At 50.1% G+C, this 25,744-nt stretch overlaps 1 protein-coding gene across 2 annotated transcripts in view; it reads left to right on the forward strand.

Moving 5' to 3' along the window:
* The window catches only part of ELAC2 (elaC ribonuclease Z 2), a 309,189-nt gene that overhangs the window by 179,967 nt on the left and 103,478 nt on the right, over positions 1-25,744 (forward strand). For both annotated transcript variants that reach the window (XM_086930589.1, XM_086930588.1), the window contains exons 18-19: positions 7,053-7,091; positions 7,195-7,304. In XM_086930589.1, coding sequence (XP_086786715.1) covers positions 7,053-7,091; positions 7,195-7,304 — 149 coding nt within the window. The remainder of the gene's footprint in view (positions 1-7,052; positions 7,092-7,194; positions 7,305-25,744) is intronic.

A 25,744-nucleotide genomic window follows, 5' to 3' on the forward strand; every position in this document is an offset into this window, starting at 1 on the left:
AAATGTAAAGCTATTTCAAACGTTCACACTTAGAAACTTTTCTATGAAAACCTGGCAATGTAATCCAATGGGAGGGAAATCAAGTTGCAGTTAAAGTACGTTCTCGTTACTTTTGTAATCCAGGACTGGGCTCCTAGGGCCAGCACTGGGGTCTCTACTTAAAACAGGTAAGCAATTACGTTTCAGTAGTAGGTACGATTTTTGAAGAATATTTGCAATTTTCAAAAGTAGACACTTGGAAGAAATTTCACAGAAAAACTGACGAAATTTAGATTACCAGTAACCACGGTTGTGATTACTTTTGCGGTTCAGTACTGGGCTAAAAGCTACAGCACTGGCTTCTCTCCTGATTACAGGTGAGTACTTCGGATTTCGATATTCGGCTGATTTTAGATGAGGGGGTCAGCCATGGGCTTCTTGAGAAGGGGCATGACTTCTGCGCGCTTCCATCTGGGAAGATGCCTGTTGTGAAGGTGGTGTTGGTCCGTTGTATTCCAGGTGCGATGGTGTCAGTGGTACTTTGGTAGATGTGCGGGGGCCAGGGGTCGGTGGGGGCTCCCAAGTGGATGCTTTTCATGGTCACGGTGGTGTCCTCGGTTGTGATTGGAGTGCAGTTGTGATGGTGGGATTGGTGATGTCTCTGGGGGGCGGGGGCTGGCGGTGGCATCTTGCGTGCGGCCGATGAAGTTGTTGTAGAGTTTTCTGATCTTGAGGTAGAAGTAGCTCCCAAGCTTGTCGCTGAGGTCTTGGGATAGGGTGATGTCTGTGGCTTCGACGCGAGGGTTGGTGAATTCCTGGATCACGGTAAGTGTTCCTTGGAGTTGGTGGCATTGGTGAGGATTTTGCTGTGAATGAAGTTCCTTTTGGTTGTTCTGATTTGGTTGTGGTAGTTAGTCATGGTGTTCTTGTAGGTGGAGTAGTTGTTAGTTGTCCTGGTGTTCCTCCAGGTATCCGCAGATGCGTCTAGTTTATTGGAGATCTGTGGTGAACCAGTCTGCGTTCCTGGGGCGCTGTTCACCGGGGTTCCTTAGCAGGGCGAGTTTGTCCGCACTGTCGGAGATCCAGGTGTGGAGTTCTTTAGCTGCGGCGTTTGCGTTTGGTATGCAGGCGGGGTTTTCTCGGGCGAGGGTGGAGCTCAGTTGCTCGTCAGTGACCTTGGTCCAGTTCCTTCGAGGTAGGCGGGGGAGGTTTTGGTGCCTTGGGTGTGTCGACAGTGAAGTGTACGCAGTGGTGGTCAGTCCATGGAGGTTGCGTTGTGTGGCTGAAGCGGACACTGTTGCCTGCGGCAAAGATGGGATCAAGGGTGTGTCTGGTCCTGTGTGTGGACGTGGTAACGAATAGGTTGAGTCCGATGTTGGAAAGTTTGTCGCGAAGGGTGGTGGAGTTGGGGTCAGTGGGGTAGTCTAGGTGGAAGTAGAGGTCTCCGATGACTATGTAGGTTATTGATGCGATGGCTTGAGGTGCGATTAAGTGGGTGATGGTGATGGCGAAGGGTGGCCCGGGGGCTGTAGATGAGAGTTTCTTGGAGTGTGGTGTTAGGGCTGATCCGGATCTGCAGGTGTTCTATGGCAGGGAAGGTTTCGCTGGAGGTAGTGAGTCAGAGGGTGTTCTTGTGGACGATGGCAAGTCCTATTCCAGGGTAGTTGGGACGGTCCTTCCTCTGGATTTTGTCGCCGTCCGGGATGGCGTGTTGATGTCTGGAGCGGAGGCGGCGTTGGTCCAGGTCTCCGCGAAGAAGGCTATGTCGGGCGAGAGATAGTAGAGTAGGTTCCAGATTTCCGTGGCGTGTTTGTGTACAGAGCGCACGTTGAGGAGGATGCACCGTAGCATGTCGTTGGCGGTGGTGTCGGTGGTTCCGGTAGTCTGGGTGGAGGAAAACGTCTGGCGGCAGTGGTAGCAGAACTGTCCGTGGGTCGAGACTGGAGATTTCCGTTGGCAGTCTGAGTCTTCCGGGGTTGAGTGCAGGGAGGGCAGTGTTGTTGTAGCGGTGGGAGGTCGTGGATCCAGGGTTCCTGTCGCTGGCCGCTTCTGGAATGCTGACGGCCGCAGACTGGCTTGCCTTGGGCACGCCGCGGTCGGCATTAGGTAGGGGAGGGGGGCGGGACCAGAGGTAGGGAGGCGGGAACGGGGGCTATGTCAGGGTGGGAGAGGCCACAGGGGCAGCAGCGGCGGGAAACCTGTCTCAAGTCAATTATGCAAATTAAATATAATAATCCGTCCGGCAGAATCCTGTAAAAGAAAAATTAGTTGCCTGGAGATCACAAACCCTGCGCAGCGGAGGACTCGAGGGTGAGGCGAAGCTCCTGGGGAGAGTGCTGGCCTGGACCGAAGGTCTAGATTTCACCTATTATAAACGAGCAGTTTAGGCTTATCACAGGGTAGTGCTAAGCATTTGTTATACTCACGTGGGCAATAAATGAGACACAAACTCAACAATAAATCTGAGACCAATTTAGAAAAACAAGCTGGATTTTTATGTACATTTTGATTCCAAGAACTTCTTTATCAAGTTTTTTAAATATTGATTTTTCCAGTTAAGTAAAATATTTACTTTAGTGCGTCTTTACGCATCAGTGCTTTCCCGTGGGAGAAAAGGCCCATGTTGCATACAGTTATTTATGGTCGGTTTCTGTGGGGGATCTCCTTCGGGACTTAGGTTTGTAGGGTGCCAAAGTCCAAAGTACCACTGTACCACCAGCAGTTACTAGTTACCTGCCCTGGAGCGTTCGGGTGCAGAGGAGCTGGTCCAGTTGGTAGGCTTGCATGCTTGCATGCTATGCCGATGGAAAGAAGGGTGGCCACCTAGAAACAGGCTGCAGAAGGGGGACAATTCTGGGAGCTTCCAACGGGAGGCTCAGGTCACAAGGGTCCTAGGAACACAGGAGCACAGGTGGTTCATCGATGCTGGGAGACTTGGGTGCAGAGTGGAGCTATTGGCTGGGATCTGTGCATCCTAGGTCCTCGCGGTTGTCTGTTTTGCAGATTGAGGGTTCACAAATCAAGACCACTGGGCCACTCTGGAAGTGGGTCTCTGCGATGCTGACTTCCCTCTACGGCTGCTCAGTCTTGGTGTTAGAGTCCCGACTGGACTTAAACAGACATTGGCTGCTGCAATGGGCCCAGTACCACGAATATTGGTCTTGTTTCGCTCCAGTTGCTCCCGGTGTGCACTAACTTGATGGAGGGGGACAGATCTGACTTTCTGGAGCACAGATACCTCTTCCTGGGAAGCTGCTGCATCAGACTGGCCATGGAGTGGCAACTCGGTAAACAGGACTCTGCTTCTTTGGTGCCTGCATACCGCACAGGAGTAGCTAATCTACTACAAGGGTGATTCCTGGCAATTTGGAAAGTGCTGGCATTCTACCAGGGTGTATGAAATTGGTCGCTTTTTGGCATTATCACCCTTACTTTTTGCCTGGTGTCTAGTGCACTTTTGACAGAAGCGCACTGGGTTCCTGCTATCCAGGTTCCTTAAACCTGTACAATTGTTCCCCCCTCCCCCAATTGGCAAAACATTAAGCACCCCTTGTAAAACCCTAGTAAATGGTACCCTTGGTAACTAGGGCCCCCATAGGGCTGCATCATGTATTATGCCACTCTAAGGGACCCCTCCGCACCATGCTAACTGTCATTGCAGGCTGCATGCCATGGTGCAGAAACATTGAAGACATGATATGGCACACTTCCTGTATGCCATGTCTGCTGACACTGCATGCAATTTAGGTTAGTCACTCCTACAACAGGCTTAACAGCCCTAAGACAGGGTGCACTATACTACATGTGTGGACATATCTGCTTGAGCAGATATGCCCCTGTCATTTCTATGTCCATGCTTAAATATTATAAGTGAACAAGAAATCTGTTTTGAGTACGTGTGCTGGACACTGGTGTTTGAGTTCTCCGGGTACATGGTGGCTTCACTGAAACTAGGGATGCTTGGTATCTAGCTTCTCATATTAATAAGCCCATACTGATTTCAGTGATGGATTTATTAATACATGCAGCCAGAGGGCACTGTAGAGGGGCCCCGTAAACCTACCGACTACCTGTGTATGGCTGACTGGTGCATACCAGCCTTCCACCACAGACCAGTTCTGACCCCTGCAGGGGAGAGCCCACACTCTCTGAGGGCAGAAACAGTGCCTGCTACGACAGGAGTTTGCCACCTTCTTCAAGCAGGATGGCAAAGTAATCGGCATATCAAGTTCCCAGTTCCCGAACCCAAACAGGTGATCAAGAACCTGGGGGTACGACTGGACCAGGAGCTATCCCTTAAACAGCATGGAAACAATATAGTGGGATCGTGCTTCCATGTCATAGGTCTCCTCCGTAAAGTGTTCCCCCTACTCCCTGATTTCACCAGAAAAACCTTGGTGCAGGCCTTGGTGCTTAGGCGTCTCGACTATTGCAACGGGTTGCTGGCATCGGCCAACGACGGAGTATTAGGCAAATTGCAGGTGGTACAGAACACCGCCGCCAGGTTGGTCCTAAATGCCCCTCCTAGATCTCCCTCTAAACCCCTCCTAGACAAACTGCACTGGCTGTCCGTTCGCCTAAGGGTAAAATTCAAGACCTGTTGTGTAATCCATAAGGGCTTATACAGACTAGGACCCTCCTATTTGGCAGAAAAATGTATGCCATATAATCCCGTCCGTACCCTCAGGTCCAGCAATTCAACTCCTCCTCCGAGTGCCCACTGTAAAGAAGAGAAGACTGGTCGGCAAAGCCCGGTCAGTGGTTGGTCCGGTACTATGGAATAAACTTCCTCTCCAGCTTAGGCGGTGTTCAGACCATCTCACTTTTAGAAAAAGTTTGAAAACTTTTTTGTTCCAGAATTAGCACTCTACTATTATTCATGGAGTGATCGCTCCCCTCCATCTGCTACTGGTGTTTGTGCGCAGAGATACTCCTACGGGAGTCGATTCAAGCGCGGTATAAACCCGTAGATAAATAAATAAAATAAATAAGGCAGGAGGCTTCAAAGGCTTCTACTGCCTTGGTAAGCCACCCAAGGCTTCCCCCGACAGGGGAAATGCCGCTCTGTGCCATGGGCCCATTTGGTACCAGGACAGTTGGTAAATTTAGCTAGTCGGGAGGCGTGTTCCTCTCTCACTAATACCACCCCTAAGGTGGGTACCTGAAGTGGACACCACTTTTAGAATAACCCCATTGATAGTGACCCATTGCCTTTACTTTGTAGTATAAGTGGGCATGTGGATCTTAGGAGCCATGTCACTGTCACCCATGGGCACTAGGGTTTCCCCCCACTAACCCCTCCCCTCCCCCCAATTAACTGGGGAAAACTCATCCCTCAACACTACCCTAGCCACCCCTAGAATCTTTCCTCCAGTGGGAGGTGCTGCTCTTTACAATTGGGATTCCCCCTTGTAGTGTCTACACTCGTAGCACTCACAGCCCTTAATCGGCTTGGGTTTCAGACCTTAGAGGGGGTAGTTTTTGTTCTGGCGGCCAGATTGAGAATGAGAACCAGGCCCTTTCCCCTGTGAGTTGTTTTGGGGGCCTTTACTCTTTTTACCTCCCATCTCATTCTGATTGGAAGCCTTAACAACCTTTTGGGAGTCCCCCAGATACTTTCTTGGACACTCTGGTGCTGACCCAGATGTCCGCCTCCTCTTTAAGCTTACTATTAACCAGTTGTTGGCACAGCTCTGTAAAACAAAGATCAAGCATGTGCTCCTTCAAAATTAAGTCGTACAGCCGTGAATAATCATCTACTTTTCTGCCCCTCACCTTGCCCTTCAGTGCCTTGCCTGCATAATCTAAACAGTCCATCCATCTATGTGATCTTGTGACTTGCCCTGAACCTATGTCGCTATTTCTCAGGTGTCAGCCCAAATTTACAAACCAAGATGGCCTTCATTGCAGTGTAGCACGTCTTGTTCTCTGCCTATAGTGTGAGAAGTGTAACCCTCCCCACGGTGAGCACGTACATCCAAAGTCTACCACTCCAGAACTCCTCTGGGACCTTTTCCACGCTTAGAGCCACTATATAGATTGCAAACCACTTGTCTAGGTCATCCCCCACCACATAGCTGGGCACCAAATCCTTTGGGATTCCGACTCTTGCTTCTGTAGCAGATACTGCAGGTAGGCTGCCACCATCATGTTGCAGGACTCCACTTGCAGGGACTATTGTCCTAGGAGCTCAGCCTCACAGAGCTGTACATCTTCCTCTCCTCCATGGCTAGTCTCTTCTCCTCTGTCTCTTATCAGTCAGAGCAAGTTACTGCTCCTTCTCCATCTTGGCTAGCTCTAGTCTCTGTTTTCTCTCCTCCCGCCTGTCCTCCATCTCCTCTAGAGGCTGGTTCCTTGAAGATACACTGCTGCCTGCTCTGTGGGGGAGGGGGGACCTCAGTTCTAAGAGGATAGTCTCTGCTCCCTCAGTATGCTGCATTACAACACCTCCAGACAGGTCCTACTCCAACTCCTCTTCAGACCCAGACACCCCCCCCCCTTTCCACTGAACCAGCCTGGTATGCTGCTGCCCATTCTCTTAAAGCTGTTTGAAGCTCTGCCTTCTTGGCACTTCCCTTAATGATCAGCCTCTTGGGCATATATGCTGCTGCTTTCATGTAAGTACAGTAAATAGTATTATTAGTACTACTTAGGACAGGAAATTCAGTGTGTGAACCCATGGACTAATTATATCTTATCTTATGTGAAGAGCTTGCATTACTGAAAAGATAATGTGGTCTATTTCCTGTGAATGCCCTCTTCGAACGTTTGTTTGGTATTTTTCAGTCGCGTTATATTTGTTAGTATGTGCAATCCAGTCAAACATCATCAGTGGTTGCTTTGTATTCTGTCACTCTCTTTTCTTTCTACGCTGCATTGTTGATAGCAACACACTTATACGCCATTGCCAGTTCAGGCACTTTTAACCATACTAAGTCTGTTTTTTTTTTTTAAATTAGGTGACAGATGAAAAAACTTTCTGTTTGGTTGAAAATGTGGTGGTGTTTTTGGTATATCAGTTTTATGTTTAAAAAAACGAACTTCGGTATTTAGTGTCCATTCTTTAATTCCAGGGTTTATTGAATGTGCTGTTTGAACGAGAGAAGGCATTTGTAAGTAATTTTTACCTCATGTTCTATATATTTTGCACATTTGTTTTTGAAGTTGATGATTTCTGATCCATTAATACTTCTGAAAAGTGTCCTTCTCTTTTAGAAAATGCTTGGGAAGCCTTTCAGCCCCGTACTGCTAATTACTCCTTTACAGATTGTAACATGGTTGAACCAGTACAACGAGCATTGTCAGCATATCCTTCACCATTACAAGTGAGTAACATATGATCTCTCAATGGTGATCTCTCAATGTTCTTATCTGAACTTCATTTATGTAGTTTTGGCAATATAAACAGTACGTTATTTTTAATCTTTTCACTTCACCTTCAAATTTCAAACACTGCCTCCTAAGACCTCTCTAAAACAACTAATACCCAGCTGTTCCATCGAACTCCATCTTAGTGAATGCTACAAAGCATTTCTGCTTCTTACCCTGTATGCTATCTTCTCCACCTCTTCTCTTCATCTACCTTCTTTACCTTTACTGAAAACAATTTTCTCTGCTCCCATTCTTTCATACATAGTGCAGCATTTGACTCTAAATAAAACTGGCTCTGGTAACCACATGTTATAGGCCACTGCGAAATATACACAACCCTATTCAAGCCATGGCAATACTGTCACCCTGAAAAGGTAATTCAGATCAGTAACCATCAATAACCAATAATTAGTACTATTGTGCCCCCACAGCCTCTAAAAACATTGTGCTTATTAAGTAGCACTTACTGGTGCAAAAAGGGCAAATGCACCATTGCAGATTCTCCCCTTATCCTTCGCCTTCTTGAAACTTCTTTCATTAACCATCCAAACATATCCCAAAAATTTAATTTAATTTCGTATGATCAACTGACCACCAGGCTCTGATACTGCTTTCCATAAACACTTGGTGAGTTCCTTCGATGAGCTCCTACTTTTCTAGTAATTTTGCCTTAGAGGACTTCAGTATCTGGAGCATCAATAAAAAACCGATATGATCCTAACCAAAATACGTCCTAACCAAAATTACAGCATTATGTAGCACACAGCTTTCTGAAAGCTACAGCGGGTTCCCTAGTACTGTGGGTTCCACCAAAAGATCTGAGGGGTTTGTAGGGATAACTGTAGAGAATGTCCTCGTGACCCCCAGGAACTGGTGGAAAAATGTTCCTCTGTGCCTGGGGTCTGGCAGCATAGTCCTGCACTAGGTGGTCGCCCGGTCAGCAGGTTCGCTGCTGGTACTGACTTCACAACCTCTGCGCTGCTCGAGAAGACCAGAATGGACCAGCAGGAAGAACTGAGAAGGCAGATCCACCTCCCAGCTTCACAGTCAACCCCTGTGAGCACGGATGCCCCATAATAAACAGGCACCCCTGAATAGAGGGAGAAATATATTCAGTTGTATCAATTAAATTAAAAGGCATGGGCAGGTACAGAAGCTGCTTTTGGCAGGAAGAGGTCTGTGTATATTTATATGGATTTTTCCGTAGCTGAAAGGCATACACAGTATATCCAAACTTGTTTTAGAGCCCCTTGGTGCAGCGGTGTCCTCTATAAACGCCTTTGTACAAGTAGAAATTCGGAAACACTAAATTTCTCTGGAGGGAGAAGTGAGTACCCAGAAAAAGTATGATGCCCACAGGCAACAAGCCTCCGGCTCTATTTAGAAAGCACTGCAATGGTGACCCTGCTGTCGTGGGGCCAAGAGTGGCTGCTTGGTAATCTGTAAACAGCAGTTAAGTGTTCATATTTAACCCTGTAAACCTTCCTTGCTTATAATGAAAAGTCTGTTAAAGCTATTGGGCTTCATTCATACATTTTAGAAAAGATAATATTGTTCACGTTATGATAAAACCAATAGGTTGTTTGCTTTAATGAGAGCATATGCACTTCCATTCTTTTTAGAATGCTTGTGAATACTTTCATAATACAAGTAGTATACTAGTGAAAATCCATGAATTTTTTTTTTATGGTATGGTACCTCAAAGATAACAGGTAATGGACTAAATTTATGATAATTTTATTGTATTGGAAAAATGGTATCAATCATTTTAATGTATCTTTTTAATTTAACCTGTGTGTACTTTTATGGATGCTTCTGACTTCCGAATAAAGATCATTTGACTTTGACTTTGATAATTTTAGTGCTCTTTCGAGCTACCTCCCTGAATTAATCTTGGATTTCTTCTCCTTTTTACCCTGAGAGTCCAGTGCTCCCAGTTAGAGGTTGCTCATCACGGAGGACCCAGGACACCAGAGGTGAAATTCCCTCGTTGATCCAAATGGGGCCCTGTAACCTCTGACTGCCCTGGTAATTTCAGAAGCGTATTTCTCTCAACAAAGAACTGAAAGTGTCTTGGGACCTTTCTCTCCTCTTACCATACTAAAACGAAGATACCAAAATGGTCAACCTTCAAGCCACTTGACGGCTAGTCTCCCTCAAAAATCCTTTCTTTCAGCAAGCTCTAGGTGTACGCCGACAACCCTATTCTGGGAAATGTAATATAAGCTTGTGACTATGTTCTAATTGCCCTATACTTATTCCTTTGAAAAATGCACATTTCCCTCCACCCTAAAATGTGCCCAATTTACCCCATACGAAAGAAACCAGCCTTTCAACCATACAGACTTCCAAAACTGTTTCCAACCATTCCGTTCTTGGAAAAATCTCTACAACTTTTCCCACATCACTGTCAAGTTTACTAAAGACGTCCCAATGTGGACTTAATCAGAAATTCAGCACAGAAACAATAACTGTTCAGATTCATGATTTTCTGAATACACTCCAGGGATATCTTACTTCTCATGGTACTGGACTCGACAGCAGCACTCTGCACCATCAACTAAGAAACTCTAAGTAATATTCTTTTGTCCAGAATGAATAGTAAGATCAATTAAACGTCAAGTCCCAATATTGTTTTCATAAAGAACCCAGTTTTCAAAATGTTATATTTTAGCTGTCCCCACCTACTCGATAAATTCGGCTGTACCCAATGTTTTATCCTGTCATCTTATCGCTTACATTTCAACATGGAAGCATTCAGTTAAATGCTGCTTTACAAACACACTGTCATGCATTTGTGTAGATACAACATACACTTTATCCCAGAATCTTATTTCTGGCGGACTTCTAACCACATATTCCCCACCTTCGAAATTTCGCCTTGTACCAAATGGGATCCAGAAACTTTAAAGCCATTCCTGTGCACTAAGGTAGGTGGTGCCATGCAGCTCTGCATCGGCTCCTTCCTCCCTCAGATGAGATGTTAGGGTCCCTATATATGCCCACCTCCACTTGCTGATGTCAGTTCCTTTCTTTCTGCACCTTCCCTTACAGATTTAGAAATAGCTTTGCTTAAAGTACATCCTGGTAAATGTGAATTAACTGAATCTCTCATTCCCCTAGAAATGTACCCTATAATTGAAATCCTCTACATACACTCCAGAGACTCTTTACAGCCTGTTCAGGGTTCATTAGGCTGACTTGCGCAAATTGATATATCTGAAAGAGACCCGTTAGTGATAGATTCCTTACCTTAGAATATCCCCAGGTGCCAGACTGAATCCGGAAAGTTTTGCTAGCAGTACCTCTGCGCGTCAGTAGGCGGCGTCCTGCGACTCCGCGTCCGTCGCTGGTGTCGTATGCGCCGAGATGACGTTACAGAGACTACTTAGGCGCCACCTATGCGCGCTGACGTCCGTTCTTTCTTTTTCCACGCCAGTAAGCGCAGATCTGGATTGAACATGTACCTTAGTCACTTTTTTGACTACTCTTTTGAAACTTTTGTCTCCCCCTTTTTCTCCTGGTGCACGTAGGGATGCCTGGCTTTAAGTCCTGTGGGGCCTGCCGTCGCAATATGTCAGTGCGGACCCTCATGATGTTTGCCTCTACTGCCTGGAGACTGACCATTACTCCCGGGCCTGCCGGGAATGTCAGGCCTGGCACTTTTCCCAACGCCGCTCTGAGTCCAGGGATCGTTCCCGGGACCGCTCGCGGGGCCGCAGTCGTCGTTCCCCCCCCCCCACCCGCGTCGGTCCTTGGATGCGGACGTGGGGGACAGGGGTTCTGCCCATACGGCTCCTTTGGAGCCTGGGAGTCCCGCGGCCTACCCACCTTACCAGGGTCCGTTGGTGACTCCTGAAACAGGTGTGAGAGTTTCTTGCCACCATGGACCACCTTTTTAGGCCTCAGGCTCCTGGCGGCACGCCTTCGGGCCCCGCAGTCCCGTGTCCAGATCCTGTTGGCCCGTTGGTGCCGCCGGCGGATCCTGCTTCGGCGCCACAGGATCCTACGGCGTTGGCTCCGGCCCTGGCGCCACAAGCTCTGGCCCCAGCGCCGCCCTCTGCTCCGCCGCCGCAGTGGGTGCCGTTCGTTCCGCCCCTGTTCCGGTTCCAGAACCATTTTGTTCCTGCCTGTGATCCGCATTGGGATAAGGCGCCGGCCCAGCCCCGGCCGGTGCCATTCACTACACCATTTCCGACGCCATTTGTCCCTCCTCCGGCTCCGCTGCAGCGGCCGGCTCCTACGGCAACAGAGGTAGAGGATGACTGGGAGGGGTCAGAGGACCCTCTTGCCCGTCAATGGGACTCCGAGCAGGACTGGGTGAACGATCTGGAGGACGCAAGCGACCTCAATGTCTCTTCTGACCCAGGTTTGTCTCTCCCCCGCCTACAATGGAGGAGGGCGCTTCCTACACGATGGTGCTTCGTCGGAATTCTGAGGTCCTCAACCTCTATCTTCCCACGGTGACACTCAAAACTAAGCTCTTAACCGAGATGCCCCAGATGGCGTCTATTTCGCTAGAGCTGCTGCTTCCCTTCAATGACTCCCTCACCGACGTCCTGTTGGGCACTTGGTTGCGTCTGGCCGCAGGGGCCCCTGTGGGTGGATAAGAATGTTGCCAGGCGTCACCGCCCGGCGCCTGGTGACTTCGCCTTTCTGACCACTCCTACGCCAGAGAGTCTGATCATCCAGGCCTCGACGTCGCAGAGTGCTTTTCCCACGGCTCCGCTGGATAAGGACTCTAAGAGGCTGGATCAGTTCGGTAAGCGGTTTTTCTCTTCGGCCAGTTTGGGGCTGCGGTCGGTGAACACTGCCTGCTTACTGGGCCGCTATTTCCATGTGGTGTGCGATACCGTTGCTCAGGTGTTGCCTCAGTGTCCTGAGGAAGTCCAGGCTGTACTTTCCCTGCCGGTTGCTGAGGGTAAGGATGCGGCTAAGTTTGCCATTCGGTGTGGTTTGCACTCCGCCGACTCGTTGGGCAGGGCGATTTCTACGACTGTGGCGCTGCGTCGCCATGCCTGGTTGCGTTCTACTGGATTCTCGCCCGATGTCCAGAGCTCGCTCATGGACATGCCGTTTGATGGCACTCACCTGTTTGGCGATAAGGCCGACCGTGCACTGGAGCGTTTTAAGGACTCGCGGGCCACAGCCAAGTCCTTGGGTCTTTCTGCAAAGAGCCCAGCCACTCCTGGTTTTCGTTCCTTTCGTGATCACAGCAGAGGCGCCCAGGCACGTTCCGTCAGCAAGCCTGTGCAGAACCATCCTCAGCGCAGCCGCGGACCCGGCTTCCACAGGGGCGTATCTGGGAAATAGCCTGGGGTCAGTCTCCCTCCAAACCTTCTAATCCGAGCTTTACGGAGAACTCCACGCTGGTGGGTGGCAGGATCCGCCACCAACTCCCCCACTGGCGCGATATCACATCGGACAAGTGGGTTTTGCAGATCGTCCGCATGGGTTACTCCCTTCCCTTTCAGTCCACCCCTCCAGCCATGCCACCTCGGTACAACCGCATGTCGGCGGAACAATTGCCACTTCTCCGGCGGAAGTCACGACCCTCTTGGCCAAGGGGGCCATAGAGTGCGTTCCTGGTCTAAAAGTAATGAGTGGTTTTTATTCCCACTACTTTCTGGTCCCCAAGAAGGACAAAGGGGGTCTGCGTCCTATCTTGGACCTCCGGAACGTCAATCGCTTGAGAAGTTCAAGATGCTGACTCTGGCTCAGGTCTTGGCTGCCCTCGAACCTGGAGACTGGATGGTAGCGTTGGACTTGCAGGACGCATATTTTCTCATTCCCGGCCTGCCGGCTCACCGGCGTTACCTGCATTTCATGGTAGGCCAAGAGCATTTTCAGTTTGCCGTGCTCCCCTTCAGCCTTACCAGCGCCCCTCGGGTTTTCACGAAAGTGATGGCAATGGTCGTTGCTCATCTGCGCAGGTCAGGGGTGTCAGTCTTCCTCTACCTTGACGACTGGTTGTTGAAGGGGGGGCTCGCCCCAGGCAGTCGTCTCCCCCCTTCAGACTACGGCCGACCTCCTGCATTTGCTGGGGTTCTCCATCAACATGCCGAAGGCGCACCCGAGTTCTCTCAGAAGCTCCCCTTTATCGGAGCGGTGCTGGATTCAAAGCGGTTTCGGGACTATCCTCCCGAGCAGCGAGTCCAGGATATTAAGGCTATGATGCCGATCTTTCAGCCTCTCGCCCGGGTTTCAGTCGGGATGTCCCTCCGGCGTCTGGGCCTGAGGGCCTCCTGCAACCTGCTAGTGCAACAGGCCCGCTGGCATATGCGGGCTCTGCGGTGGGACCTGAAGTTCCAGTGGGCGCAGCATCAGGGCAACCTGTCCGATCATGTCCAGATCTCGTTAGACACTGCACGGCAATTGCAGTGGTGGCTCACGAATCGCGATTGGGCCAATGGCAGATCCCTCTCCCTTCCCCAACCGGAGCACACAGTGGTGACTGATGCGTCCCTCCTGGGATGGGGAGGCCACTTGGGAAAGGCGGAGATCAGAGGCCTCTGGTCTCCGGCAGAGTCCCGGCTCCATATCAACCTCCTGGAGCTGTAGGCGATCCGACTTGCACTGAAAGCATTCCTTCCCTCTGTCCGGAAGTGTAGTCCAGGTATTCACGGACAACACCACCGCCATGTGGTATTGCAACAAGCAGGGCGGGGGGGGGGGGCCTGGAACCTTTTTTTCAGGAGGCTCTGTGCCTCTGGACATGGCTGGAACATCAGGGCATGGCCCTGGTGGTTTAACACCTGGCAGGTTCTCTGAACGCCAGCGTGGAGGAACTCCGCCTCCGGTGCTTGATGGATCACAAATGGCGTCTGAACTCAGACGTGGTGCAGGGTCTCTTTCTTCAGTGGGGAGAGCCTTGGTTAGATCTATGCGCCACCGAAGAGAACGTGCAATGTCCTCAATTCTGCACGTTGGAATTTCCAAGGCATCACTCGCTCAGCGACGCTTTTCGGCGCGAGTGGAGCTGCGGTCTGTTGTGCGCCTTTCCACCTATACCACTTCTGCCCAGAGTGCTGAAGATCAGGCGCGACCGGGCCCAAGTCATTCTTGTAGCTCTGGATTGCGCACAAAGATACTGGTATCCCCTTTCTGCCCCTCTTTCCGAAGTCCTTCTGTTCCTTCTTCCTTGGCCCAGCATGGCTCTGCTCTGGACACTCTCAAGGGTTATCTTTCTGCCATCTCCGCCTTTCTACGGCTTCCTGATCAGCCTTCTCTCTTCAAGACCCCGCTTGTTAACCGTTTCCTGAAAGGCATTATACACACACGTTCCCTCCGGTCCATTTATAATGCCTCAGTGGGATTTGAATCTTGTGTTGACTTATTTGATGTGTGCTCCCTTTGAGCCGCTTCACAACTGTCCTTTACGTCTTGTCATCTTAAAGACTAGACTGCTTTCATGGTTGCTCTCACCTTTGCCAGAAGAGGGAGCTCCAGGCTCTGTCTTCTAAACCTCCTTTCCTTTTTTTGTTAATCTGGACAAAGTGGTTTTAAGGACCAGTCCTTCTTTATTGCCAAAGGTTGTTACGCCCTTTCACATTGGGCAGACCATCACTTTGCCCACCTCCTTCCCTCCTACTTCTAAAGAGGAGGAGAGGCTCCACTGTCTGGACCCAAAATGTGCGCTCTCATTCTATCTGACGTGCACACAGCAGTTCTGGGTGGATGACCAGCTCTTTGTTGGCTACGTGGGTGCCAAAAAAGGTCGGGCCGTGCACAAACTGCCCATCTCTCTGTGGGTCGTTCTCTGCATCAAAGCCTGTTACTCGTTGGCCAAGAAGGAGCCTCATTTGGGGCTGCGTGCCCCTTCCAACAGGGCAACAGGGCAACGGCAGCCACTACTGCCTTGGGATGCGGCGTTCCCTTACAGGATATTTGTTAGGCAGCTACGTGGGCCTCGCTGCACAGGTTTACCAAGCATTACTGCCTTGACAGTCCAATCCGAAGAGACGGCTTCTTTGGCCGTTCTGTTCGCTGTGACTTTCTGGTGTAATCTTGTTCGCAGACCCACCACCGGGGTTGGTATTGCTGGGGTATCTAATCTATGGTAAAGAATCTATCCCTAACTGGTCTCTTTCAGATGCACAAGTTACTACTTGTGTAACGATATATTCGTAAGAGACATTAGTTAGTGATAGATTCCTTACCGCCCCTCCCATCCTCCCCGTTCTGCGGACTGATAACTAAGGTCGGAAATTCGTGTACAGAACTGATGTCAGCGCGCATGGGTGGCGCCTAAGTAGTCTCCATGACGTCATCTCGGCGTATACGACGCCAGCGACGGACGCTGAGCCGCAGGACGCCACCTACTGACACGCAGGGGTACTGCTAGCAAAACTTTCCAGATCCAGTCTGACACCTGGGAATATTCTAAGGTAAGGAATCTCACTAACTAATTAATGTCTCTTACAGATATATCGTTACACAAGTAGTGACTTGTGCTTCTCCTGCCTTGGTCCTTTTCTCCAAATAACTTGTTTGCTTAATTGACCAAAAACTAAATATGACTCTTCTCACCAAAATCACAACACAACCTTCTTGTTCCACTTCCTTTTAAAAATTCTAAAATCATCCTTCCCTTCTACATATTACTGAACAGTGATTCCCCATCTACATTGGCAATGGTTATCTTGCCTGGCCTGCCCATATCCTAGAATGACCTGATGAGGCTTCCAACATGAAGGACAGAATGAATAAACACCGATTATAAACATAGCTTGTGAGGTTACAATCTGAACTATTGAAAAACAACCAGGCATCTCACCATGCACTTTACTTATGAATTTGTACATTCCACAAGGTTTTTACATTGCATAATGCTAGCACCTGTGCATTGCTCCAGAAATCATTTTTAAACCGTATTTAATTTTTATTGGTGTCTTCACAATTGTCAGTGAGGACCCTCTCACTTGGTCTCCGTGAGCAGCAGCATTGAGACATTGTTCTCACAGGAGATAGTCATTATTCTGATCTCTATCAGTGTAGTAGTTTACATGCAACTAGCAAATAGCACTGTAGTTGACCCAGGCGATACTTCTATCCATATGGCGGACACTTCATCGTCCATATCAAGTTCAAAGAATCTTTATTTGGTTTATATTAAACCAAAAATGTCAAAAGGATAAACTACAGGAAAAGACAGTAATAAAATCATTAAAATTCAACAAATTAAAAAATGGTTTAAAAATGTTAATATAAAATTAAATGGCCCAGTGCATTCAAACAGTCAGTGGAATTTGTTCTTTCCCTAGATACATATATCTTAAAGCAGTACATGAACAGAAGATAACCATACTTATGTTAAACAATTCATTTCCCCACCTTCTTCCTTTGAGTTGCTGCAATTAAAAATTCAAAGCTTGTTTGACAAACTGCATCAGATTGTAAGAGCTGTAACTACTCTATAACCTCCTTGCATTCCAGAATCTGCCATTTCCTTTAAAAAAAGGTATCTGAAAGAGACAGTTGGTTATAGATTCCTTACCTTCGAATTACCCCCAGGCGTCAGTCTGGATCAGGAGAAATTTTTCTTACCAGTACCCCTGCGCATCGGTAGGTGGCGTTGGTCGAATCCGTGTCCATTGCCAGCGTCTTAGTCGCCGGTATGACGCCGCCCCTGCTCGCTGACGTCAGTTCTTTTTTTTTTCCGCACCAGGCTAGCGCAGATCTGGACAGAGCTACCCCTAGTCGTTTTTTAACTAACCTTTTTCGAGGTTTTGTCAACTTCTTTTTTGAGTCTTCGACTCCTGGTGTGTCTTTAGTGTCTGAAGCACGACCACGGCCCGAAGTCTTGCTCCTGCTGCAGGGCCATTAATCCAAAGTTTTGCAGGAGTGGTCTCGAATGTTATTGGAGGCCCGGCGGTCGGCTCTGCGTCGTTCCCGGTCTCGTTTGAGAGGAAGGTTTCGAGACCGCTCGCTTAGCCACCACATCTCGTCACACTCAAGTCCTTGAGGTCTTCGGGTAAGTCTAAGAAGGAGGCAAAGAAACACTGCCACTCTTCGCCTTCTCCCAGTCGGTCGGCTGACGCTACGTGGGACCCAGAGCTTCTTCGCTCTAAGGATTTGTCTCCGGTGCAGACTTCGGGGACTACTCAGCGACACTCCCTGTTCCTGGAAGCCGGATCGCCCTCTGCCCAACTTTGTTAATTTAACGAGGCCCTCCACCTCGTTTTTGGGCAGCCTGACTCCACCGATGTGCCTTTGGGCCCTGCAGAGCCAGTCAGAGGTCCTGGGCCTTCGATGCCAGTGGCTCCAGCCCGGCGGGCCCCCACATCCGGACCGATGCGGGTCGATCTTACTTGACCTTCCCTGGTTCAGATCCCGATGGAGACTGCCCCGGCGCCAGCTGTGGCCCTTGCCTGTGCCATCCCCATCCTCACCCCGAGATGGACCTGGACCAACATCAGTCGACGTCCGATCCGACGCCAGAGGGTACCTTTGTTCTTCTGTTCATCCCTGGTGTTACCTACCGCCCAGAATGTGGTGATGAGGACTGGGAGGGGGGTCGCACAACACTTTAGCATACTAGCTAGAAGAACCAGACTGGAGAAAAGACCTGGATGACACCAGTGGTCAGGACACTTCTCCAGACCTTGGCATGCTTTCTCCCCCTACCGTGGATATGGAGGAGGGAGTCATCCTACACTGTGGTGGTGCGAAGGGCGGCTGAGGACTTGGCCCTGGAGCTCCCTTCTGCGGTATGCCCAGATCTGGGTCACTTGCTCAGTCTACCACTGGATTCAAGATAACGTGGCTGATGAGGATTATGAATCCGAAACCGGTCCCAGGATGCCTGTTTCCGGTCCAGGGAAGACATGGCTTGGCAGTTCGAGCTGGACTGTTCCCTTGAGGCACAGGGACAAGACTGATTTGCATATGGGCTGAACTGGGTTGGTGGAGTGAGCTAAAGAATGGTGATGGATTAAACCCAGATCAGTTGACTGGGTTGAGTGTTTGATTTGCTAAAATGCTCCAAATTCCCTTTCTATCATCCCCTTTGTTATTGCTTTCTTCTACAGCATGGCATTGCTGTCCATGAATACCGCGTGCCTATCTGGTGGATACTCCAACACCCTCTGGGATGCAGTCATGCAGGTGCTGCCTCAGTTCCCAGAGGAGGCCCGGGCAGTTCTCTCCCAGGCAGTGGCAGATGGGAGAGGCTCAGCCAAATTCCCAATTAGATGTGGACTGGATACCACTGACTCACTAGGCAAAACGATTGCCACGTCGGTAGCCCTTAAGCGCTACACCTGGTTGAGGACAGCTTTCTTTTCGGGGGATGTCTAGTCAACGTTACTAGACATGCCCTTTGGCCGTTGTCTTTTTGGCGACAAAGCAGACTCTGCGCTGGAGCGCTTTAGGATTCTCTGGCTATAGGCAGATATTTTGGCCTCGCTGCACTTTCCCATCCACTCCAGTCTGTTTTTCGCGGTTACGGAAGGGGCGTCCAGCCAAGTCCGGCCCAGTCTAGCCCCCAGCTCAGGCAAGCTGTCCAGCCTCTGCATGGCTGCGGATGTAGGACCCAGCGACCTTACGGGTCTTTGAGCCAGCGGGCGTGCCAGTCCACCCTTTTCCCTACCCTTCCACGGCCTCCAAACCCTCAGAGTCTGACGTTTCAGGCCCATCAAAGGCCAGTGTGTAGCAGGATTTGCCATCACCTCCCCCCACTGGCAATCCATCACATTAGACTGGTTGGCTTTTCAGATAGTCCGAAGGGGCTACTCCCTCCCCTTCGAGACTACCACTCCCAACATGCCACTGTCTTTCGATCGCCCCGAGTGCTGAAGAAGATCAAGCGCGACTGGGCCTAAGTCATTCTTGTGGCTCCAGACTGGGCACGAAGAGTCTGGTACCCCAAGCTCTTGAGCATGGCCATCGATCCTCTGGTCAGACTGCCCCATTTGGAGGATCTTCTGTCGCAGCAGCAGGGGACAGTCTTTCACTCAAACCTGTTGAGCCTCCACCTCCTTGCGTGGAGATTGAGCGGTGCGAGTTGCCAACTTTTGACCTGCCACCCAAAGTCTCTAATGTCATCTTGGCTGCAAGCGTCCCTCCACTAAACCAGTAAGCGCCTGTAGATGGAATAAGTTTGTGGCATTGTGCACAGCAAAGGCTGTGGATCCCTTTTCTGCCCCTCTTTCTGAGGTCTTCTTATTTATACTTTCTTTGGCCCAATAGAGCTCCGCTCTGGGAACTCTTAAAGGCTATCTTACAGCTATTTCTGCTTTCCTCTTTATTCAAGTCCCCTATTGTAAATAGATGCTTTAAGGGAATTACTTGCCTCTTTCCTCCATCTCCTTTCATAATTCCCCAGTGGGACTTGAATCTTATTCTAACCTATCTTAAGTGTGCTCCCTTAGAGCCTCTTCACAACTGTTTTCTCAGGTGCCTCACTCTGAAAACTGCCTTCCTTGTTGCCATCACATCTGGTCGCAGGGTGTGAGCTTCAGGCTTTATCTTCCAAGCCCCCTTTCTTCGCTGTGCATTCGGACAAAGTGGTGATTAGGACGAGACCTTTGTTCCTTCCTAAAGAGGTCACACTATTTCACATATGACTAACTATCTCTTTGCCCAACTTTTCCCACCTCCTCACCCTTTCAAGGAGGAGGGGAGACTCCGTCTGGACCCTAAACGTGCACTGTCCATGGTACTGTGAACGCACAAAAGGTTTCCGGGTGGATGATCAACTCTTCGTTGGCTATGTAGGTGCCAAGAAAGGTTGTGCTGTTTAAAAGTGTACCATCTCTCAATGGTTTGTCCTTTGTATTATATTTTTTTACGCTTTAGCGAAAAAAGAACCTCCAGTGGGGCTGCATGCTCATTCCACTAGGGCTACGGCAGCAACGACTTCTTGACATCTGTCGGGCAGCCACGTGGGCATCTTTGCACACGTTCACCAGACATTACTGCCTGGACAGCCAAGTCCAGAGGGCAGCTATTTTGCCGGTTCTGTCCTCCAGGACTTTCTGGTGTGAACTTAGTGTTCAAGGCATGTGGGCTGCTGAATTCATATCTGTGCATAGATCGCCGCCTAGTGTTGGGTCCGGATGATTGCACATTGTTGTCCTGGAAGAGTCTTCGAAGTATCACGAGATAGGGGGCTCCTCCCCTGGACTACAGTGCGCATGGGCATCCTCTCCATTCTCAGATTGTTTTTTTCCGCCATTGGGTTCGGATGTACTTTCTCGACTCTAGTTCGGAAACTTTGTATTAACTCTTTCCTAAGGCCAAAAGGCCTCCAAAGCGTCGGTATTATCTCGTTCGGTGCCTGTTCCTTCCAGTTTCTTCAAATCGGACGTCGGAAGCTGTTTTCTCGCTTCGACACCACAGGCCCAGACTACGGCGACGACGATGGATCGGAGCCCGTTTAAACGATGCCCCGTCTGTAATTCAAAATACCCCCACATAGATGTGCACCCTGCGTGCAATAAATATTTGTCACTCGACCACGACGAGGCCAGATGTATGGCCTGCTCGAAGTTCCGCTCCAAGAAGACGCTTAAACTTCGGCACGCAGCGAGGCAGTCGGCGCAACAGTCGGCGCCCGAGCCAGTCAACATCTTTGAGGCCGGTGATGAAGGCGTCGAAGATGAAGAAGACGAAGAAGAAGACGTTCCTGAAGAGCAGTCGGAACCAGCGTCGGAGCATGACTCCAACTTCGAGGTGGACGAGCAAGCTGAAGAATACGTCGACGAAGAAGACATCGTCGAGGTAGGGGACGACGAAGGGGCCATCGGAGCCGTCGATGACGACTCCAGTGATGAGCCAGGCCCAACCGCAGTAGCGGGGCCTGTTACTGACATTTCGCTTCCTACGGCTCAGGTCGAGGCATCGCCAAAAGGCCTTAGCCAAGATCTTCCTGCACGTTCTATAGCCCCGCGTCCAAGCCAGGCTAAGAACACATCCAAGGAGCCATCGGTCGATTCCCCTAAATCAAAACCGAAACCAACGGAGCCGAAAACGAAACCGAAACTACTTAAAATGGTGGGCGGGTCGACGCCGGTCCAATCCAAGACTGTCGACACCCCTTCGGCGCAGAAAGTGCCTCTCGCCTCGAAGACTGGAGCGTCGAAGCACAGCTCATCTGGCAAACACGCCTCCTCGACGCCGTCGGCGTCGACGTCGACGCAACAACATGGCGACAAGGCCAAGGGCCTCCAAGCGAAGAATGCCGTCGAACTGAAAATTTCGGGGCTCAAGCCACTGCTCAGCAAGCACCTAGAGCCAAAAACCAAAGCTGACCTTTAACATCAGGTCTCGTCGACGCCTAAGGCTGGAAAGGCTACACGCCGGGAGCTTGAGTCGACGCCATCAGGCACCCGTCCACCTCAAGCGCTGAAGCAGCTCGAATCGACCACTGCATCCAGCACCCAGACCATCGGACAACCTCCGATTAAGTTCGGTCTTCCGCAAACAGCTCGAGCGAAGCAGCTCGACCTCCACAAAGGCGCTGAACCTTCCAAGACGTCGTTGGCGCCCTCGAAGCCCGCCCCCAAAGGAGTTGTGTTCCATGAGCCCTCCTACGACAACCAGACAAAACTCTTTATCGACTCGGAATCGGGCAGGCTAACCATCCACAAGCGGAAGATCGCGCCAGAACATCCCTTAGAGGGTTACAAAATTCCTCTTAAGCGCAAAAAGGACTCTGCCACCTCTCCGGTTCTTTCTGAGCACGTTCAGGACTATTCGCAGCAAATGACATATTCTCCAGCACAAAGCGAGGAGGACATGGGTGAAGACTATGGTCAAACGGCCCTCGCTTATCACACTGACACGAATCAGGATGAACCACAACAGTGGTCTGAGGCTGTGGATCAAACCGTAGACCCTGATGATCCACATGCTGCACCAGATGCCCAGTCCTACAGCGTCAAGACATCACCAACTGAGGACACGGCGGCGTTTAACGCACTAATAGAAAGGGCAGCACCATCATGATGTGGAAATGCATGCAGAGCCAGTGGACGAAGATTTCTTATTTGACACTTTCTCCACCTCTGAACGTTCCACTAAGACTTTGCCTATGCTTAAGGGGGTCCTCAAGCATGCTGCGGACATTTTCAAGGAACCCACTAAAGCTAGGGTTATCAACCCACGGATTGAAAAAAAGTATAGGCCTGCTCCAGTGGACCCTACTTACATCAAAGGACAGCTCCCCTTGGACTCCCTTGTAGTGGCCAATGGCCGCAAGAGGGCTAACTCACAAACTAGTGGTGACGCTCCACCTCCGGACAAGGAATCAAAGATTCTGGAGGCGTCAGGGTAGCGAGTGGCAGCGCAGGCTGCTAATATTTGGAGGATTTCCAATACACAGGTCCTGTTGGCTAGATACGACAAGGCACACTACGACACACTAGAACAGTTGTTGCAACACCTGCCTGACATGTACAAGGAAGGAGCAGAGATGATTATACAAGAAGGGAAACTGATATCTAATGCGTCCATCAAGTGCGCACTGGACGCAGCGGACACGCTGCTAGGGCCATAAACACTAGTGTGATGCTAAGACGTCATGCATGGCTCCGCATCTCTGGTTTCAAGCCTGAAATTCAAACAACTCTGCTCAACCAGCCGGTTAACCCGGACTTCCTTTTTGGTCCCGAGGTAGACACAACACTCAAAGATAAAAAAGGACACTGAGACAGCCAAATCCATGGGGGCTCTCCAATCTCATCAGTTTCAGGGCAGTTCCTTTCGTCGCTCCGGTAATAATGGAGCCTCGAGAGCACAGGCTTTACAGCATTCCCAGTACACCAAAGGGAGCACGCAATCCACCTACACCAAGAATACCAGGGGTGGATACCGTGGGAACAGCGCCAAGGGCAGAGGATGTGGCAATAACGCCAGATCCTCCGCTCCCAACAAACAGTGACGCCTTGTCACTGCCCCCCGACCATCTAACACCTGTCGGGGGAAGACTCCAGCAGTTCCTGCCGGTCTGGGAAGGCATTACCACAGACAGGTCGGTGAGACAACTTATCCGATACGGCTATTGTCTAGAATTAACCTCCACCCCCCCAACATACCCCCAAGGCACCGTCCTATGTACGCAGAGCACATGCACTTATTGCAGCAAGAAGTACTCTCCATGCTGCAAAAAGGAGCGATAGAGCTCGTGCCTGCAGAAGAACAAGGTACAGGGGTGTACTCTCTGTACTTCTTGATCCCAAAAAAGGACGGGTCCCTGCGGCCCATTCTAGACCTCAGACCCCTCAACCAATACATCCTTTCAGAACACTTTCATATGTTAACCTTACAGCAAGTCCTGCCTTTGCTCAGTCAGGGCGACTTCCTAGCGACCCAGGACCTCAAGGATGCATATTTCCACATTCCCATCTACCCAAGTCACAAGAAATATCTCCGGTTCAGCATCAACAATCAGCATTACCAATTCAAGGTTCTGCCTTTCGAGGTCACCACTGCCCCCAGAGTGTTCACCAAGTGCTTGGCAACCGTGGCTGCGCACCTTCGCAGACAGCATGTCCACGTCTATCCCTACCTGGACGACTGGCTCGTTCAGGCCAAGTCGGCCCAGCAGTGTGCCAGCCACATGTCGCGCACAATTCACCTCCTCCACAGTCTGGGGTTCTCACTCAACTACACAAAGTCACACCTGCAGCCAGCCCATGTGCAACAGTACCTAGGGGCAACACTGAACACTCTGACGGCAACAGCGCAGCCGAACTCCGCCAGAGTCGCCAGCATGCAGCTGCTCATTCGGAGGTTCAGACCTCAACAATCACTCCCAGCGCAGGTGTTCATGCAACTGATCGGTATGATGGCATCCTGCATATTCATAGTCCCGCACACGAGACTGCACATGCGTCCCCTTCAAGAATGCTTAGCTCGTCAGTGGAACCAGGCTCATGGGCATCTAAAGGACCTAGGGCCAGATGTAGGTAGGCATTTACCGGTCGGTAACGGCCGAATTCGGCTGTTACCGACCGGTAAATGCAATTTGAGATGTAGGGCCCTGTATTTTACAGAATCGGTAAATTTACCGATCGGTAAATTTGCCGATTCTGTAAAATACCGAATCGTTATTTTTACAGATTCGGTAAAATTGATATGTAGGTGGGACTCTTCTGAGTCCCACAACCCTTACCGAATCGGTATTTTACCATCAAATATATTTGATGGTAAAATACCGATTCCGGTGTGCATGCACATGTGTGCATGCACACCTGTGCCATATGACAGGCAGACCTGCCCTTAGGGCAGGTATGCCTGCCACATGGCCCCCGAGCCTTTTGTGAGGGTGCTAGAGGGTGTCAAAGTGACACCCCCTGCACCCTTGTCAAAATCGGTATTTACCGATTCGGTAAATACCGACCGGTAATGCCCCATTCATTCCTATGGGCTTCAAAGCCCATAGGAATGAATGGAGCATTACCGGTCGGTATTTACCGAATCGGTAAATACAGATAATTACCGATTCGGTAAATGGAACATCTGGATGTTCCTACATACCCCCCCTTCTTATTTACCGATTCTTAACCCCTTCGAGGCTATTGACGAGCTGGGCTCGTCATCGCGCTTACCTGTCCTGCGCGGATGACAAGGCCAGCTCGTCACGTAACGCGGTATTTTCGAATTTGCCGCGCACAGCGGGAAAAGCCGCCGCAGCGATGCGGTTAATTACAGAATCGGTAAAATTCGGTAATTAAGGATCGGTAAATAAGTTCTACCTACATCTGGCCCCTAGTGTTGGTGACCGGTTGTGCTTACAACTCTCTGCATTGGTGGAACCCACAAAACCTTTGCAGGGGACGACCGTTCCAAGAGCCTGTTCCACAGATAGTGTTGACGACGGACGCATCTCTCCAGGGTTGGGGAGCGCATGTCCTCCATTACACGGTGCAGGGACTATGGACGACACAACAGCAGTAGATGCATATCAACCTGCTAGAAATCTTCATGGCACTGAAAGCATTCAAGTTGCACCTGTGCAACAAGGTCGTGTTGATCCGGACGGACAACATGACTGCCATGTATTACATCCAGAAACAGGGAGGCACACACTCCCCGCAGCTATCTCACCTAGCCCAGAGCATGTGGAAGTGGGCCATTCAGAGGAACATCTTCCTCATGGTGGAGCATCTCCCGGGGGTGATAAACAGATGGCGGACCTGCTCAGCAGGCACAGTCATCAGATGCACGAGTGGGAAATCCAACCCTCAGTACTCCAGCCATACTTCCTGCAGTGGGGTCATTCAGAGATCGACCTCTTCGCCACAAAAGAGAACGCAAAATGCCAAAGCTTCGCCGCCAGGTTCCCACACCCGCAGTCTCAGGGCAATGTGATATGGATGAACTGGTCAGGCAGATTTGCGTACGCTTTTCCCCCAGCCCCACTCATACCGCTGGTGGCGCGCAAACTGCG

This window comes from Lissotriton vulgaris, chromosome 7, assembly GCF_964263255.1.
Source record: "Lissotriton vulgaris chromosome 7, aLisVul1.2, whole genome shotgun sequence".
NCBI lineage: Eukaryota > Metazoa > Chordata > Amphibia > Caudata > Salamandridae > Lissotriton > Lissotriton vulgaris.